Here is an 18642-nt window from a genome sequence, read left to right as displayed (position 1 = left end):
GGGTATGACCTTGCAGTTGGCTACTTTGCTGATGTGATGCCTTCTAGTGAGTAGGAAGTCGATTTGGATCGCGTTTCTCCCGCTCCTGTAGGTGATCAAATGGTCAGGTTTCTTTTTGAAAAACGTGTTCACAACGGCCAGGTCGGCTGCGGCACACGTCCGGAGAATCTCTTCCCCTTCCGTGTTCCGGTTACCGTATCCAAAGCCTCCGTGAACCCGTTCAAAATCCACCCCCAACTCACCCACATGACCGTTCAAATCGCCCCCCAAAACGATGTCCTGCGACAACGGGATGCCACTAAGCACATCACCGAGTTTATTCCAGAACGAAATCTTGTCAGCATCGCTACAACCGGCCTGTGGTGCGTATGCACTTATCAAGTGGGTTTGATCCCCCTCGATAAGCACCTTGACTACCATAAGTCGGTCGCTAAGGCGTTTCACCTCCAAGATATCGTCGTGCAATCCCTCGGCTAGCACTATAGCTACCCCGTTCTCCCCACCAGGTGCACTCGTATAGATCAGCTTGTAGCCGTTCCCAATGTACCGGGATCTGCTGCCTTTGCACCGAGTCTCCTGCAGGAACGCCACGGCCACCCTCCGCCTGATGAGTACGTCGGCCAGCTCCCTCGCGCGTCCAGTCAACGTGCCAATGTTCCACGTTGCGAAGCGGATCTTCTTTTTGGTAGGGGCTCGCTTCTTTGACCGTGCCCGCCCGTGGCACGGTAGCCCTTGCCCACTTGCCACAGGAGTCGGGCGAAGCTCCTGCGCGCCGTTATGCGGCGGCGCCCTATCCGTGACCCTTTTCCTATTTTTGCTTCCCATTGATGTGGCTATAATGTGGCCTTTACGGAAGCGACTGCCGTCTGACCTCCCAACCCCGAAGGGAAAGCCTGCGCCAGAGCCTCGTTCGTTTTCCAGCAGGTGTACCGACTAGCAGGTGAGGTTGGCTTGGGCCCGATGATCTTGGTGGGCCCCATACACCCAATATGGTATATGGTATGGTTATAATATTCACAGTAGATCCACAATGGCTGATGATGTGACCACTGGCAAAACTAATCTCGACTATGGAATGGTTGACAACTAAACAATGTTTTCGGTTTTTTGTATATTCATCTACATTTGTTTACTTTTCAAGTTAGGACTTTATCTGGCAGTGGCTGGATACCTGTAATAGCGAAGTGAAATGCGAGTTGTTGTCTGAATTTTATAGAATCGACGTACCTACTGTTTAAAGTCAATACATATGACATTCTACTTATCTCCCAAAATAGCCTTGATGGCCATTAAGTTTGTATGAGTTGTTGCATCATCGCTGCATTTAAAACACTGATGAAAACATGATTCGTGGTTTTATCGGTACCTAAGTTTAAATAAAACTACTTTTACGGATAATAGCGGTTCCTGGAGCTAAGGATTCAGTAAGCTCGTTCTGCGTGAATCGCATTGTTTTAATTTTTGACATATTCCTTCGTGACATATTATTTTTGACATATTCTTTCCTTCCTGATCATTGACATATAACTATATTCCTGATGTATATGAGATGAAACCAAGAGAAGTACATGATGAATAGCACAATACATTTTTGCAAAACAATTGGTTGATGATAGTTACAGTTATTGTGATACATTAGAATCTTGGTTTCTCCAGTGCGAGTTGTCATACTCGGCAATAGCTAAGCATTTTCTAGATACCATGAGTGACGAATTGGAGCCTAAAAATGCATCTAGAGACAACGCCATCTAGCGGAATGCGTGCGAACTATAGTTTGTGTATTGCGACGCCCTCTGTAATTAGTGTGAAAGACTGTAGATAATAACTTAATGGTTTTTTTGGACAGTCACGAGAGTCGTTTGGATACTGTAGTTATCCGGTGACTATTGAGAATTCTCTCATGCATTGTCATAGGAAAATGAATTAGCACAAAAAATGTATTTAATAAATATGGTTTATTTTTTCTTTAATTTTACATTAAATATATAGGTTGTTCTTAATATCTAAGCATTAAAATTAATAAATGCAACTGTTTGAAGAATCGTTAATTCCGTACGCTGTAACTTTTTTTCTTGAGTTACTTATGTATAGTTCGGCAGAATGTCGTAGAATACTTTCTTTCTCCTTACGTGAAAGGTATTCTGTCAGCGAATGTACTGTTCCTGACGACGGACGCTGTGACACTTCCGAACATGGCCCAAGACGCACCGGTGTTCACTTTGTTCACTAACGCCACTTCAGACACTGAAACGAATAAAAAATAACGTGTAAGAAATTATTGATTAGGTACAATTTACATCAATCTTTTTAATTTATGGGCTGCAGGGTAAAATGGAATGAGAGATTCCACCAAAATTGTTTGCGATCAAAAATGTGTAGGTTTGCGATGGAGTGAGTCTGTGGGAGCGTGTGTTTGCGCACAAAAAGTAACTTTTTTTTAACGACGTCAAAAATCATCAAATGACCCCTCCCGCTGTGGGTTAGCAGCGGTGAGGGAGTGTCAGACTCTTACTGACTAAAAACCGTCGTGTTCCGTCGTAGGCATTTTATGTACCAGGGCCGCGGTAACACTTTCGAACAACCCGCAGCCCCACAAAAAAAGTGCCTAAAGTTTCAATTTTGCGGAAATTCTAAAAATGTATGCACTCATTTTGTAAGTAGATCAGCAAAAATATGTGTGTGCGACGTACTTATATGGTACTTATGAATGGCTCTTAAAATATTATTATCAATGTTCCTTCATGTAAACAGTAATTGTGGATCACGTTAGGCGTTTGGTTTTTATTACTAACCGTGACCCCATGACTTATTAATATTTTTTATCTTAATTGTACACATTTATTTTAAGTCGTCTTATTAGTCTTTTAGTTTACTTATAGCACTTAAGTACCTAATCATAATAAAGAATTGAGAACTACTCAATTAGATTGATTAGTTAGTAATGTTTTGCATTGCATACACATACATACTTAAGTTTCGTACATAGTCTTTTGAACATCTCCGGAAGTCGTAATATCAGGTCACAAGGGCAGTCATTCCATGTAAAGTAATGGTACTGTCCTGTACTCGACCAGACTTAGAAACCGGCTAGGCAGAATATTTTCAAATAATTATTAGGCTGCGGCAGACCTAGACGTCGATGGTGCGATTATATTGTGGCAGTGGCCGGCCCTACCTGGACTAGAATAGAAGACAGAGATGAATGACATAAGATGGAGGAGGCCTTCGCCCTTAAATGGGTACCCAATTAAATTAATATAGAAGAAATCCATTTTATTAAATTTTTATCTTTAAAATCAATGTTTTTATTATGTAAATTAATGTAATACTTATTTTTATTGTTTGGGAAATAAAAGGCTTTATTATTATTATTAGGCTGCGGTTCCACTGAGGCGGAGACAAGGAGCTGAGAGGAGACGTGTGGGGATGTTGATTTCATGTCATGTGATTGGTCGATCCCAACACGTCTCCGCTCCGCTCCGCTCGTCTCTGCCTCAGTGGGACCGCTAAGACCCATTCACCGACAACACAAACGAACTTAAATTTTTCTTAAAAACTCTTAACTTTGAAAATTGAACATGAAACTTCAAGAAACTGGCATTCATGCTGTTATTGAAATACGATTTTGGTGGTTTATTAAACTACAGGTGGCTTATTAAGTACTTGGTGGTTTATTAAACTACAGGTGGCTTATTAAGTACTTGGTGGTTTATTAAACTACAGGTGGTTTATTAAGTACTTGGTGGTTTAATAACTACAGGTGGTTTATTAAGTACTTGGTGGATTATTAAACTACAGGTGGCTTATTAAGTACTTGGTGGTTTATTAAACTACAGGTGGTTTATTAAGTACTTGGTGGTTTATTTAATTTACCTATTTACCTTCTTCGTTATTTTCCGGTGGTTTGGTGGTAGGGTTCTCTCGCGCCCCCACCACTCGGTTGCCCTCCACGATGCCGCCGGACCGGCCGCCACCGATTGCGAACGCGTTCCCAATGTTTGTGTCTTTCATTAACGTAAGCTTCTTCCTGGCTGGAATTTTTAGAAGGAAATACAATGTTAGATAGAAGTAATATTTATAAGATAGGTAGGTACAAGTTTTTTTTTGGAAATAAACCAACACTGTCTTTATATTATGATAATAGGAAAGCTAAAGAAACTCTGTCAATGGAAATAGTCAGATAAACAAAATCAAAAGTCATTTATTTTTGACTTTTGATTTTGGTATCAGGCTGAGGAGGGACATTGGCCACTTTTGATCTGTGTGTGGTAAGTAGTTCTCACAGTGGAACGACGCGGCTAAAAACGCAGGGAATAGATAGTCTAAAATTAAAAAAAAAACCTCTATCGTCCAACGGCCCATTACTTTGGAACAGTGCTACAGATATACTTTATTTTAGGCACGAGGGTAAAAAACCATACCACATTATTATTGTGGTGTGGAATAAATTAAAAATTAAAAAGATAAGCAATTCAGATACTACTGCCACGGTAAAAACGTAAAAAATAACAAATATCTGCGTAAAAAACAATATGTTATGAACTTTCAGTAATTACAAATTAAACCGCTTTCAATGCCAATTATTGCACTTAGTAAAAAAAAAAAACAATTTAACACTCAAGCCAATTTTATGGGCTCACAGATTTTTAGAAGAACTTTATGCGTATAATTTGTAATCTAATTGGGTTTACTATGAATATTAAAAAGAAACACATTAAATACCTGGACTTGCGCACACGCAGGCGAGGAACAACAGAGCCAAAGTGACAGAAAGACGCGCCATCTTGCTTCTCTGGTGATATTGCACAACTGGTTCACGATACACAACGACGAACGTTTAAATACTGCCAATGCCACAGCTTTATCATTCCGCTGCACTTTCTTGTTATTATTTTGTCATGATAAACGAACATCCCGAAGCTTTTGATAGTAGTTCTATAAATATCTAGACTTTAATATAATACTTTATACTGACTTAATCTGTACTAGTTCTAGCTTCACCGGCTTCCCGAGATTATTGTTTCCCGTAGCCAGATGGTAATAAAAACTATATTCCTATGTACTGCTAAGCTACCTCACTAATTTTCAGTTTAAACGGTTCAGCCATTCTTGTGTTATAAGTAGTGTAACTAACACAACTTTCTTCTTTTATAGAGGTATAATAATGTTGATAGTAAGGAGGAAACATTTTTTGAAACAAAGGTTTGGATAAAGTACTGAACCATTGAAAAAATTATTTCAATGCTGAGAAGCTATACTATCTCCGGGTGACACAGGCTATATTTTATCCGGTTACAAGAAGAACTTCTTCCAGGCCGCGGGTGAAACCACGGAAATAGTAAGTCATTAATATTTTATATCCCAATAATTTCAAAAAATCATTAAAATTATGAATTGTGATTCATCGAACCTTTATTAATAATGCCGGAGTGATGACTTAGGGCCTGCAATATTTTTTTTGTTAAAAATACCCGTTGGTGAGCTAAAAATACCTATACCTAAGGTGCCCACACATCTCTTTGGACATAAGGGTGCAATAACTTAGCAGATCATTTTTTCCGAATTAAGAAAATTGTTATTTATTCCTTAACAAATTCACAATGACACAATGTCATATCATTCTAAGTTGAAGATAGTATCCAATCTTCGATTGCAACTGGGTTTAGCCTTCATCATAGCGGCCTGAAGGAGGTGCAACTGAAAACCGGTGGCTAAACATAGGTTTCATATGGGAACAAATATAATGACCATCATAAAATGCTTTGATACCCTTAGTTTTGTAACCAGAAATATCTACTGAACACCAGAAAAATAAAGTCTAAAAATGTAATAGTACCAGCTATTTTAGTCACGACTTCACTTTAAATTGTATTCGACCGCCAAATTTAGTAAATGATCACCAACTCTTGACGACCAAATTAATGTATTATTTTTGCCTAAATAAGTCACTGTGATTGCCATAAAATGTAGGCTTATTACCAAATAAAGTATTATGATGCCATATTAAGTTATGTGTCCGGCTTGCAATGCATGCGTGAGTGTCAGTATGACGAGTGACAGGGGAAAATGGAAGAAAATGACAGATTGCGCCGACCCCAAGTAAAATTGGGAACAGGGCAGGAGAAAGAAGAAGAAGAATGTGTTTCTCAATACACTCCCTCGAAAACACACTCTTATCGCACTGTTTAGAGGCATGCAATAGACAATTTTCCACCCTAGTGCAGGAAAAGGGTCCCCATAATGTTATTACATTTATTGTATCAGGCCGAACTTATTTTTTTGGAGTCAGTTTACTTAAACAGGATAGCAAGATGTAAAAACTTTGATTATCATTTTATATTGAAAAGCTGGTATAATTTTGATGATCATTTACTACTTTTGGTGATCATTTACTACTTTTGGGATAACAATGATTTATTTGGACTCATTTTGCTTAAATAGGATAGCAGAATTTAAAAACTTTGGTTATAATCTTACTTTAAAATGGTGGTCTAATTTTGGTGATCATTTACTATTTTTGGCTTACGCATGATTTATTTTGGAGTAATTTCACTTAAATAGGATAGCAAAGTGTTAAAACTTTGGTTATAGTTTTACATTAAAATGCGAGTTTCATTTTGGTGATCATTTACTATTTTTGTCTGCTATTTGTTACTATATCTGGTGATCAGTTAAACATAAGCCGTTTCATATTTATCATCGGCTAGAAATAGGTTTTCAGTTCAGTCAAGCTTTTTGGTTTCCTTGAATCTCCTGAGGTTCTTATCTAGTTTCCAAATGGAACTTCTTGAAATACTTTTTCGAAACATACGAGTTTCTTAAATTGACGTAGAGATACATACCTACAATTTTGAGTTGACAGGTCTTAATTTATCGTAACATACATTACTTTTATTACTCTGATTACTTGTGACCTGGTCATTGTAGGTAATCAACAAATTGTATTCTTTTATATCTTCTTCACTTTGGAAAATCCAGCAGCTATGTATGTATAGTTTTTATTTATATTAATTTATTCATTTGTTTATAACAGTACTTGCGTATTTACCTTACGTAATATGTATATCCAAACCTGTTTAGTCGTAAGAATGTTAAACGACACATGTAATTGTTAGGTATTCTACATGTACGCAGTAATTATAAAATCTCCCGCAAACTGCAGACTTTTTAGGCGGCCGACAGTTTGATCGGCCTTTATAATGTAAGAATTAAGATGATTGGGGGGGACTGTGTTTCGGATGGCCAGTTAAACTGTAGGTCCCGGCTGTCAATGAACATCCTTGGCAGTCGTTACGGGTAGTCAGAAGCCAGTAAGTCTGACACCAGAGTAACCAAGGGGTATTGGGTTGCCCGGGTAACTGGGTTGAGGAGGTAAGATAGGCAGTCGCTTCTTGTAAAGCACTGGTACTCAGCTGAATCCGGTTAGACTGGAAGCCAACCCCAACGTAGTTGAGAAAAAGGCTCGGAGGATGATGGGAGTACGCACGTAACAAAGGTATTTGATCGGTATCAGGTAAATGATTGAAAACTCGATTTTCGTAAAAAATCTGGCCAACTGTGGGCCGATTGTTTAGTCAGCAGTGTGTGGGTGGGCTAAAGGAAATATCAAGGAATTCAAAACATGTAAATCATTATCCTTCCTTATAAATTATGTGGCAAAATCAATCAATGCCACCTAAATAGCTAATAACATTAGATTATAAAATGGTAGAACTGTCTAAGTCTCAAGTTCACCGACAACATAAAATACCTTTTTTCTAAAACAAGGAAAAAACGGTTTTCTTTGAATTTCGTGAAAATTGTTGTACACAGAATTGTTTTAAGGAAACTACTGTTCAACTTTACTTTTGTCGATACCTTACAAACAAAAACAAAATAGGTAACAAAATAACTCTCATAACATATGAAATCTTTTTACTTCAAATATATAAAAAAAAAAACAATAAATACAGCTACTTTGAAGTTATTACTTTGGATGTTAAGAATACACATATCCAACATTTTGTATAAGTGAATATTAATGTAGACGAAGGAACTAATATGGCTCCCGCTAAAAAAATATTTGGCCATGTGTGTAATTTTCAGTTGCAGTACCTACCGATATTTCATGATTACCCATCAATATCTCTATGTGTATATTATAGGTATGCCATATTACACAATATATGTAAATATTTTTTTATTTCTGCCTACGCAATGTTATGAAATTGATAACAATAATCGTCACCTACTTAAGTATAAACTTGAGCTGTAATCTCAATCAAAACTAGGTATTTTTGTATTTTAAAAGATGAAAGATTTTCCTCTAAAGTAGAAGAGAGATTATTTGATATTGAAAATATTGATTAGAAGATATTAGAAGAGGTTATTCGTCAAATGGACACACCTGTTTTCAGTTGTTGAAACTTAAAATTACTTCCACTTAAGTATCATTTCGTCATCTGGACACGCTAAGATTGTCATTCATGTCCACTTAGTGAAACTATATGACTTATTAAACTTACTTAAGACTTGCATGACTGGACATGTTTTCGTCAACTTTGTCCAGCAGTGGACGTCTTTCGGCTGACACGTCGAAGAGAAACGTGCCTTTTCTAGGTCTTAACTATCTTAGTAAGAAACATTCCCATCGATTTTGTAAAGGTACTACTGCCTTTGTGTGTTGTACCAATCAAAGATCAGCCAGAGTTTGTAAGTTACTTATTTGTATATTTGAATCTCCAACGATATAATTTTTTCAATATCTGATCCAAGGTTTAAACAAAAGGTTAAATTGTATTTATGGGTATCTTTCGCTGCAGAAGTTAAGCACATAATATAATACACTAACTTCTGCCAGCGATATCACCCGCATCCCGTGGAACTTCTGCAAGTACCCGGATAACTTCTGCAAGCCACCGAAAGAATTTTTCAAATCGGACCAGTAGTTCCTGAGATTATCGTGTTCGAACGAACAAACTCTTCTGCTTTATTATATAGCTGCATCGCATTACTCGTAGTAGAAAAAGTATCATTGCATTGGCTAAACATTGTGGTTTATTTATTATCTTGATAACCTAACACACCGGCACTGTGAGTGCTACATCTTATACTGGATTATTGATGAAGGTTTGTCCCTACTAGATAACCTATAAGTTCAGATTCAAGGCCTGCGCGGTCATTTACCTCCTTGCTCAAGACTTTTTGTACTTCCAATACTAGTTCTTTGCCAGCTGCTTCGCCTGAGTTGCAAAATAGCCTCTTATTAGACCAGTATTAAACTCTTTCTATATTATAATAGATCAGCTGTACTTACTCAATATACTGACTCCAATAATTAATTATTTGCTTGTGATATACCTTTAATTAGGGTCACTGTACTACTTAGAGTAAGAGTAAGGCCTTTATCCAGACGTGAATGTCTTTCGGTTGACATGATGACTACCCAAGAATTTCTGCTACTGCGACTACCCGGTATAAGATATTTAGATAAACAAAACACAACATAAATTCCGATATTTATTCATTAAAAAAAATACTGAAAGACAGTTGAATTCAGTCTACATAGATCAAAATGTTATCACTTAATGACCAAAAGGTGCAAACATATTATTATTAATGGGGAAGGGTTTTTGAGGGGCGTCCTGGTTGTTCTTGGAGACTCCGGTGGCGCTTCCACCAGCCGCAGAAAAGGCAGATCCAGTGTTCACGTTCTCTACCAGCGCTATATCTGTGTCACCTGGAAGTAGACATTACAATGTTATTATTTATTTGAACTGGAGAGAATCTTCAAAGTCTGGTTCCCTTATATCTGATAGCTTCCACCAAACTGGAACTAAGAGGTCGGTTAAGAGGTCATCTTTCCTCGATAAATGGGCTATATCTAACACTTAAATGTTTTTTTCGAATCTGTCCAGTAGTTTATTTATTTAACTCATTAGCTTGATAATACTAGTATATTGGTTTCTTGAGTTGTTTTAAGTTAGTGTTTTGGCATAGTAGCCCTAACATATCCTAATGTGAACAGACGAGATTTTTTTTCCCTTGAGAAAAATACGAAAAGAATTCTCTGCTCATTAGTTCGTTCGGTCTAAATCATAGGAAGAAGATGATGCTTACCTGCTTCTCCAGGAATGGGTGCTTCAGCTTCAAGAGGTACTCCAGCCTTCGCAGCCATATCACTGTCCAATTGCGCACGACCACCCAAGACACCAAATCCAAAACCAGAGCCAATTGAACTGTTCTTCGCTAAAATTATCTTGCCAGGCACTGGAATTAAAAAAGGGGATTTTAGAACAAAGATAAAGTTTTGATAAAAACGCGTAACTTAAATCTCGTAAATTATCATTGAAAAGTCATTGATTAAAGTTATTTCTTCTAATAAAAAAAAACTACCATTCTAAATAAAAATCTTGTTGGCAATGGTCTAACACAACAAATAACTCATATATAATTCCTTTATCAAGGTAAATAAACAAGTATATAAACATATACATAAATACCTGGACTAGCGCACGCGCAGGCGAGGAACAACAGAGCCAAAGTGACAGAAAGACGCGCCATCTTGCTTCTCTGGTGATATTACACAACTGGTTCACGATACACAACGACGAACGTTTAAATACTGCCAATAAAGCTTTATCATTTGGCTGCACTTATTTTCATGATAATAGGGTATCCCGAAGTTTTTGATGTATTCGTTTTACACAATAATTGTTTGTGTTCTATGTGTACAAAAGTGTTAAATAAATAAATAAATAAATAAAATAAATAATTTATTAATACATTGCCTGTGTAACAATTTCATCATTCGGTTCCACTAACTTGAAATATAATGGCCTTACTACAAAAACTTAAACGCCTGTTTTACACTAGTCTAAAAAAATTGTGGCTGCAAAATGAACCATATGTCAACGTCATAATTTGACATTTTTTTAGACAAGGCTTAAACTGACGTTTAAAAGTTTTTGTGGTAAGACGGTAAAAGTTTAAAGGACTCATAGATATTTTATTTCAGCCAAGAACCAAATGAGAGCTTGTTTGTATCTCATGCGTCCACTGTCTCATGTCTGGACTTGGACTGATTTAGGTACAATTTTATATGGATTTAATATTGGTTATAAATGACTTCCAATTCAGTAACATGGTTTAGGTCTCCCAGGATTATAATAAGAAAAGGTTCTCCTGGATTTAATTAGAGGTAAAATGTTATTTGTGGTATATACATATATCTATTTGTTACAGCCTTTTTATCGTCCCACTGCTAGGCACAGGCCTTCTCTCACACGGAGAAGGATTGAACATTGATCTGTTAGTAATATATTTATTAAGTACCTGACCAAAACAAGTATGTACCTATTCAAAATTATACTTACAAACGTAACAAACTTAAGTTTATATCACATTATAATTAGTATTTATAATAATGTAATGTTAACTTATCTGAAGTACTCATTTTGTTGCTATAGGTATACTTAATTTTATCGTTCCTACAGACATGACTTTTTTATAGTGCGTACATTGTTTACATACTTATGGCCATCTTCTTATCAATATAATTGTCTTCTGCTGGTATCTTTTGCATTTCGGAAAGACCGTAGTTTATTTATATTTAATGAAATAAAAATTACCAAAGTACCTAGTGTGTTCCATACCGGAGTTTTTGCATCTTTTTGTTTGAAAAATTTTTAACTCTTGCTACACTCTTTCCGAGTAACATAGGCTATATTTTATCCCGGTACTCGCAGTAGTTCCCATTGGGACGCGGGTGAAACCGTACAGAAAAAAGAAATTATTAATTCTTCATTAATTAATGTATAATTTCCAATTCATTTCAAATAAAATGAAATGCATTTTAAGTAACATACAATTTCATAAATAAACCTGAATATTTTACCTTAAGAAAGCTGCAATATCCCTTAAAGAGGAAGGGTAAAATATGAGCTAGGTCACAAATGACTAACAGCCAGTTTCTTCATCAAAAGTTAAAGCCAAAGTAAAAGTCATAGTAATGTCTAAAGTAAAAGTAACGGTCAAATTCAATTTTTCTATTAGTTTTGCTGTCACTTTAGCCTTGAAAAAACGAATTTGACTGTTACTTTTACTTTAGACATTACTTTAACTTTTACTTTTGATGAAGAAACTGGCCGTAAATAGTTAATAGTTAGGTTGAGAAATTTCCTTTGGACGCTCAGCCGTAATTTCCTAAATGGTAAATAAAAATATTATTACGATCCTGTGACCTATTTATAGTCTTAATTAAGTATTGCTCTACTAACCGGACTATAGATGGTGCAGGCCCTTTAAGGCATGAGGGTCAAGGCTCTAGCGGTCAATTACCTCTAAGGGTTCAAAACATTTAGCAATAAACGTTAAAAATTGATTAATCACGGTATCTTCAGTACAATTATTTACATATTTCCGAGTAAAAAAATTAAGACTAAAGTCATCTCTACTCTCAACTAATTTCTATGCCCAGTTGGCTTAAAGCCTACGACTTCCAAAGGAAAATGCATTTTTCTTTTATTTTTATTCATGTGGAATACATATCTATCACTCTTGATCTTTTTCAATTTGGAACTAAGAATGAAGTGAGATCACGTTAAATATTCCGAAGCTTATGAATATCATTTTAAGACTAACAACTCTAACTATTGGTTGCAACTATTATTTAATGCGACAAAAAAAATGACGCAGCATGTACTTGCGAATTGTATTTTATTTTCTCCCAAAGATGGGGTTTTTGCCATTGAACAAGTTGTCCTTTAGAACGCCAATGCTGATGCTCTGGTCGAAGCCAAACGCTATTCCTGAGTTCACGTTTTCTAGGAAACTGAAGTCCGGCCGCTTGCGGGCTGGAAGTGGACAAAATAACTGGTTATTTGATGAAATTATTTAAAAGACAGAATTATCATGTTAAAGCTAACTAATCTATATACATGACACAATATAGTTACAATATGGTGTATCAGGTGTATGTTTAGTTACTGAAAATATGGATTAACAGTAAGAATTGAAATTACTTATTCGATGTTTTTATGTGACGACGCTCTTTGGCAATTAAACAACCGCTGACCTAACTTACTCCAAACGTCACAGAACTAACGGAAATAAGTGTCTGATATACATAGTTAAGTTTCTTTAATAACCATATTATCAAACTATGTATATTATACAGCTACATACAGATGGTTGAATGTGTGGATATTTGTTACTCATTCATTGCATCAGATCACACAAACATGATCAACGTGACAGCATTATATACACATATTTTATACATTCATGCGCTCTTGGGGAATAGTTCCTTCGTGATACTGGAAGACAGATAGCCAAGTACTAGACGACAGCTAGTAAACAATGATGTTAATCTTACCTACATCCTTGATTTGCACTTTGATGTTGCCATTGCCGATTTGTATGCCGGCTGTCTTGCTGCCGCCAGCCCCCAGCGCGAAGCCAATAGTGCTGTCTCTGATCACAGATACCTTCGCTTTTTCGTCAGGCACTGAAAATAAAACCCTTGAGTTAAGATTCATATTTTTTGCCCAGCACCAAATATTGGTGAACTTCCACTAATTCCAGTCTAATCGAATGCACCTGGGTACCAGTGTCTTACATGACCTATCTGATATCTTCAACCCAGGTAGGCAGTACAATTTCATTACCATAATAATCTTATTGCTCCACTGAAATGCTTTGTTCTAATGCTTTTTGTGTATTTGTTACCAAACATTTGGTAAAATTTAGTACCAATGACAGCTGGTATTGGTAGTCCGAATTTACTATGGACCGACGGAAAAAATCATCAGAAGGTATTCGAACTTGCATCTTGATAAAATTCTAAAACAGTAATCTTAAATGATGAGCGCTTCATCAAAAACGTTAACCCATCAATTTATCAGTACAGAGCGCTCATACTTACAATATGTCATACATGTGTGTAAATCTTTAAAAACAGGAAAGATGCAAAAATAAATAACTTCATGATTGCAAAATTGTTGTTTTGGGTAAGCAATCTTTTTGTGCAAAAGGAAAATAATTGTAAGATATGTCACTGATTCTTAATAAGACCCATATACAGCTTTTCGCTAAAACGATGACCAAAAAAAATAACCAGCCGTATACGTGCCGACCATTGATGAAATCAGCGATTTGACTACTGAAAATGCTTGTAATTAAATGGAGCAATTCACCGTGAGAATTGAGACGTATATGTAGTTGATGATCTAAGATTTAAGATAAATACCTTGGGAAAGAGAAGACATGCGCCGCTATTAAATACAATTGGGATTCTGTAGTTTAAATTCTTGTTCTTCCAACCATCCAGACAGACATACATAAGGGAAAACACATCTATACTAAGATTATAAAGAGGAAAACTTTGTTTGTTTGTTTGGTTGTAATGAATAGGCTCAAAAACTACTGGACCGTTTTTTTTAATTCTTTTCCGTGAGTAACATAGGCTATATTTTATCCCGGTACGGGCAGTTATACTTAGTTACCACGGGACGCGGGTAAAACTGCGGGAAAAAGGCTAGTTACGGATATTTTGTTATACTTCAGTTTAAGTTTTGATCATTGTGTTTTAAAGATTATAACACCTTTCCATTCATATGAGCATAACAAAAATGAAAACAAAAGATGTCTACACGAATAGTACAATTTAATCTCAATCATAAGATGCAGATGCATGCAAATGAAAAAACAGGTTTATCAACACCATATAGTTTATATAACATAGCTATGTCGGTAATACTGATCATGGAATAAATATTTATGTATATTACAGGTCTTAATCAAAGCCGACAAAAACATAGTTGTAATCGGAAGATGATGACACACAACAATACATTTCTAATAATCAAGATACAATCAAAATTACTTCAAAATGCTAAACTTTCCTGTTTAACACATTTTTTATCTATTTTATAACCATTTACTTAAAATAAATAATGTATTTACCTGGGAATGCGCAGACGCAGGTGATCAACAAAGCCACAAACACAGTGTAAGCCGACATGTTGGTATAACGACTGACCAAAATGGCAGCTTTTCTAAAATACCTGGTCGACAAAATTCGTTCTCGTTTGAATTATGTTAATTGAGCCGCTTTATTATTAAGTCGCTTTTCCTTGTTTCTGAGGTAAAACGTAAATATCAAAATCAAATTAATATTTATTCTTTTTGTATTTACTTTTTTTGCCAGGGATCCCCCCCGGGTTTACCCAATCTTCTTCCAGTTTTCTCGGTTTCTTATCTTTACTATACTTTATCCAAAATAAACTGTATATCATATCTTACAATTTGCTTAGGTGTAGTACATATTAAAAAGGAAAACATAAGCAAGCTACGCTATCTGTGAGTAACATACGCTATATAGTATCCCGGTATGGGCAGTAGTTCTCACGGGAAACGGGTGGAAACGCGGGAAAACTGCTAGTATGTTATAAGTTCTGTCAGTCGCATCATAGGTCTTTTAGGGGTAAATCGATTTAGATATAGTTTTAAGTTGAATGCTTTTTTGCCCGCCCTGGTTCTTTTAGGTTCGTCGAAATCGGCTCAGCCATTTTTCAGCTGTTTTGTTAACAGTGGATCTTATTGGTACTAGAAGTCAGATAGGTCCTTACTTAGTGCCGTAAGAAAATATAAAAAAAACGTATGTTTAGATGTAATTGATGTAATTCATCTTCGTATCTCATCCTCCTGTTTGGTCCCCAAAACCACTTATGGTGTTAGTGAGAAGAATGTTAGCAAGCCTAGAAATCTTTTTATCAGTAAATCATCTAACTGAGTCTTTTTAAACGAATGCCGATTAACAGTATTTTACAGTGAAGGACGGCCTATCTTACTTCCACTCATTACCCGGGCATAAGTTATCATTCCCCTTAACTGTTATACTTCTTGGCTTCTGGTTACCTGTTAGGAATACCGGAGATATACAAATAACAGGTAAGACCTAACTAAATGCCTGCTGACCACGGCTACGTCTTAGGTGATCTTCACACTGCCCCGCATCACGCTGCATCTTGCGTGTCGACGCACCTACGCGCGTTCCTGCGGGAGTGCAGATCTGCATCATCGTGCGGGTTTTTCACGCACTCACGCGCGTAGGTGCGTTTTGTAAATTCATGCACAGCGAGTTCCATTTTCAAATATACACGTCACGCCCATTCAAAATCACGCGCGGCATTGCGGGATTCAGTGTGCCATACCTTGCGTCTCGCCCCGCACCTACGCGCGGGGGTGCGTGTTTCTCCGCATGTATGTGCGTGATCCGCATGAACGCACGTGGATGCATTTTCAGTGTGTTGGACTATGCGTGTTTTCCATACAAACGGAGATATTTCCATACAACGGAAAAAAACGCATCCACGCACTACGCTGCATCATGCGGGGCAGTGTGATAATCGCCTTATCCCTTAACTGGATCCCTTGTCCGTATGGATGACACTTAGCCTTGCTGTCAAAGTCAATGCCAAAGGTTTTCATTTGAGATTCAGATGTGACCTTCGAAGTCAACAGGTTCTTACGGAAAGGTCAAAAGCTGGTTCCAAAGGGTGGGTCTCATGGAAAAGAACTCAATCACCATGCTTGCTGTTGGTGATTTCAGAAATCCAGGTTTCCTCAAGATGTTTTCCTTCACGTTTAATCAGACATTGCTGTCCAAGATATACTTAGAAAGTACATAGAAACTAAGAAAGGTTGCATTAGTGCTTGCATGACCTGGAATCGAACTGAAGCTTTACCTAGTGTTTCTTTTCGTGGTGGCACTAGGCCATTCTTTATTATCTAATCTAATTCTTTAATATCGAAAGTCTTTAATTTGAACAAAAATAAGAGCACAAAATGCTCAATTATCCATTGTAATTACTTAACAGGAAAATGATACAAGAATAAAATTATCTAAATAAAAACAATTAAATAATAATAAAACAGATGGCATAGGGTAAGTATATTTATTTTGTTTAAACAGTAGGCAATTGTTTATCGACGAATTTATATAACCAGGTGATGTATGAAAACATTGATTGTTTAATTGACCATATCACTTTTATAGGATAAACATAACATTTTTAAAGTGACCATATCATTTTTATCAGGTAGGTAAATATAATATTTTTAAATGTCATCTTATTACATTAACACCTACAATTGTTTGGTTGTCTTTGTTCTTATTTTCAAGGAAAAAACTTATTTTTGAATTTGAAGAAATGACTCTTGACAGCTTCCACGTCGACCTTTCCTCCTAAAGCGATGCCTGCACCAGTGTTCACGTTCTCTAGCAATATAATTTCAGGAGCTTTAATGGCTGAAAAACAAAAAAAAAGCATTTACTTAAGTATTCCGAAGAGACCTACCTCGATGGTTCGGCAAACACCCAACTTACCTAGGCTCGATCTTTACCTTTGAGTAATTAATTTATTACCTTTTACTTAGCTCTGCCATTTGTTCTTTCTTTCCTAATATTCGTATTTATTATGAAGCGACTCTATTTACTATTTATTAACGTGAAAAGTATACGGACGTACGGGATGTTTGGATATTTGGTCGATGTTTCTCTTTCACGCAATTAATGAAACTTGGCTATATTATTACTAAGCTTATACATCCGAAAAGAAGTTCCTCGACAGGCGCGTGAAACTGCAGGTGAAAGTTTGTGATAAAATATACAAAGGAACCTTCTTACCAGCTTCTTCAGGCAAGTCAATCTCCACATCTTTGGACCCCTGGTAGGTGCCTGAAGCCTTATTTCTGTTGTCACCAGCGTCGAAATCGTAACCAACATTACTATCCCGAAGTATCGTCACTTTAGTTCTACGAGGGGCTGGAACGAAAGAAGACAATTTTGAAACTTTGTATTTTTATATGAAATGATGATAAAAACGTAGGATATCTCATGGACATCAGTATCTAAAGGAGCAAAGGTTATACTGTACTATGAGTCGGTTAAAAGTTATTATTTTTTATCTTATAGAAAAAAACATGCAGCAGTTTATATATTATCAAACAAGCATCATAAAAAAAAACGATGTAACGTTTTGAATGAATAGGACAGAGGGATTAAAAACACAACTGATCCATGTTCCACTTTAGAACTATTCACATAAAGAAACTAAAAATCTAGACTACAAACAAGTTATTTTTGTTAAAATATAGGTACAAACCACAGTAATACACATACGGTGTTAAAATACTGAAAAATAATCAGACCCTTAAATGTTTTACTTTTAACAAGCGTACTAGGGATAAATAAGTATATTTTAAGTTACCTGAAATTGCAAAATCGCAGACAAAGCACAATATTGTCAGTAACACAGTGACTCGGGCCATCTTGCAAACACCACTAACACTACAACATGGATTTTGGAAGCTGTTTGACAATATCAAGACCTGTTTTTAAACATTTTCAAATGTTAACTACCGATGTTTTTTGGGCACACTTCCTCACGGAATTTTGAAAAGTAAAAACCCATTTTAGAAGGAAATTCTATACTAATCAGTTGTCTACAGTTATTTGGGAAAAAAGCTTTTTCATCCTTGAAAGTTCATTATTTACTAGATCCGCCCGCAGTTTCAACCGCGTCTCGGGATAACTGTTTCTCGAGCTAGATGGTGACAAATACTACAAGTTACCTCTCTCTAGTTTTCAGTTTCAGCCGC

At 36.4% G+C, this 18642-nt stretch overlaps 4 protein-coding genes across 4 annotated transcripts; all 4 read right to left on the bottom strand.

Moving 5' to 3' along the window:
• Positions 1–1938: 1938 nt before the first annotated feature.
• Positions 1939–4810, bottom strand: LOC124631703. Its single transcript, XM_047166256.1, has 3 exons — positions 4723–4810; positions 3882–4031; positions 1939–2244 (listed from the first exon to the last, which is right to left on the bottom strand). Exons 1-3 carry the CDS (start codon positions 4781–4783, stop codon positions 2126–2128), a joined length of 330 nt encoding a protein of 109 aa, XP_047022212.1. The 5' UTR covers positions 4784–4810; the 3' UTR covers positions 1939–2125.
• Positions 4811–9488: 4678 nt separating this feature from the next.
• LOC124631457 lies at positions 9489–10582 on the bottom strand. Its single transcript, XM_047165859.1, has 3 exons — positions 10482–10582; positions 10099–10248; positions 9489–9718 (listed from the first exon to the last, which is right to left on the bottom strand). Exons 1-3 carry the CDS (start codon positions 10540–10542, stop codon positions 9564–9566), a joined length of 366 nt encoding a protein of 121 aa, XP_047021815.1. The 5' UTR covers positions 10543–10582; the 3' UTR covers positions 9489–9563.
• Positions 10583–12650: 2068 nt separating this feature from the next.
• LOC124634955 lies at positions 12651–15035 on the bottom strand. Its single transcript, XM_047170659.1, has 3 exons — positions 14944–15035; positions 13355–13486; positions 12651–12833 (listed from the first exon to the last, which is right to left on the bottom strand). The coding sequence occupies exons 1-3, from the start codon at positions 14999–15001 to the stop codon at positions 12697–12699; spliced, it is 327 nt and encodes a 108-aa protein (XP_047026615.1). The 5' UTR covers positions 15002–15035; the 3' UTR covers positions 12651–12696.
• A 1888-nt stretch (positions 15036–16923) lies between these two features.
• LOC124634034 lies at positions 16924–18312 on the bottom strand. The gene is made up of 3 exons (XM_047169436.1): positions 18252–18312; positions 17669–17806; positions 16924–17290 (listed from the first exon to the last, which is right to left on the bottom strand). The coding sequence occupies exons 1-3, from the start codon at positions 18310–18312 to the stop codon at positions 17160–17162; spliced, it is 330 nt and encodes a 109-aa protein (XP_047025392.1). The 3' UTR covers positions 16924–17159.
• Between the last annotated feature and the right edge of the window lie 330 nt (positions 18313–18642).

Source organism: Helicoverpa zea, chromosome 1 (genome assembly GCF_022581195.2).
Source record: "Helicoverpa zea isolate HzStark_Cry1AcR chromosome 1, ilHelZeax1.1, whole genome shotgun sequence".
In the NCBI taxonomy this organism is placed as follows: Eukaryota; Metazoa; Arthropoda; class Insecta; order Lepidoptera; family Noctuidae; genus Helicoverpa; species Helicoverpa zea.
The sequence above is the reverse complement of the archived record's forward strand: the minus strand, read 5'-3'. Positions and strand labels throughout refer to the sequence as shown.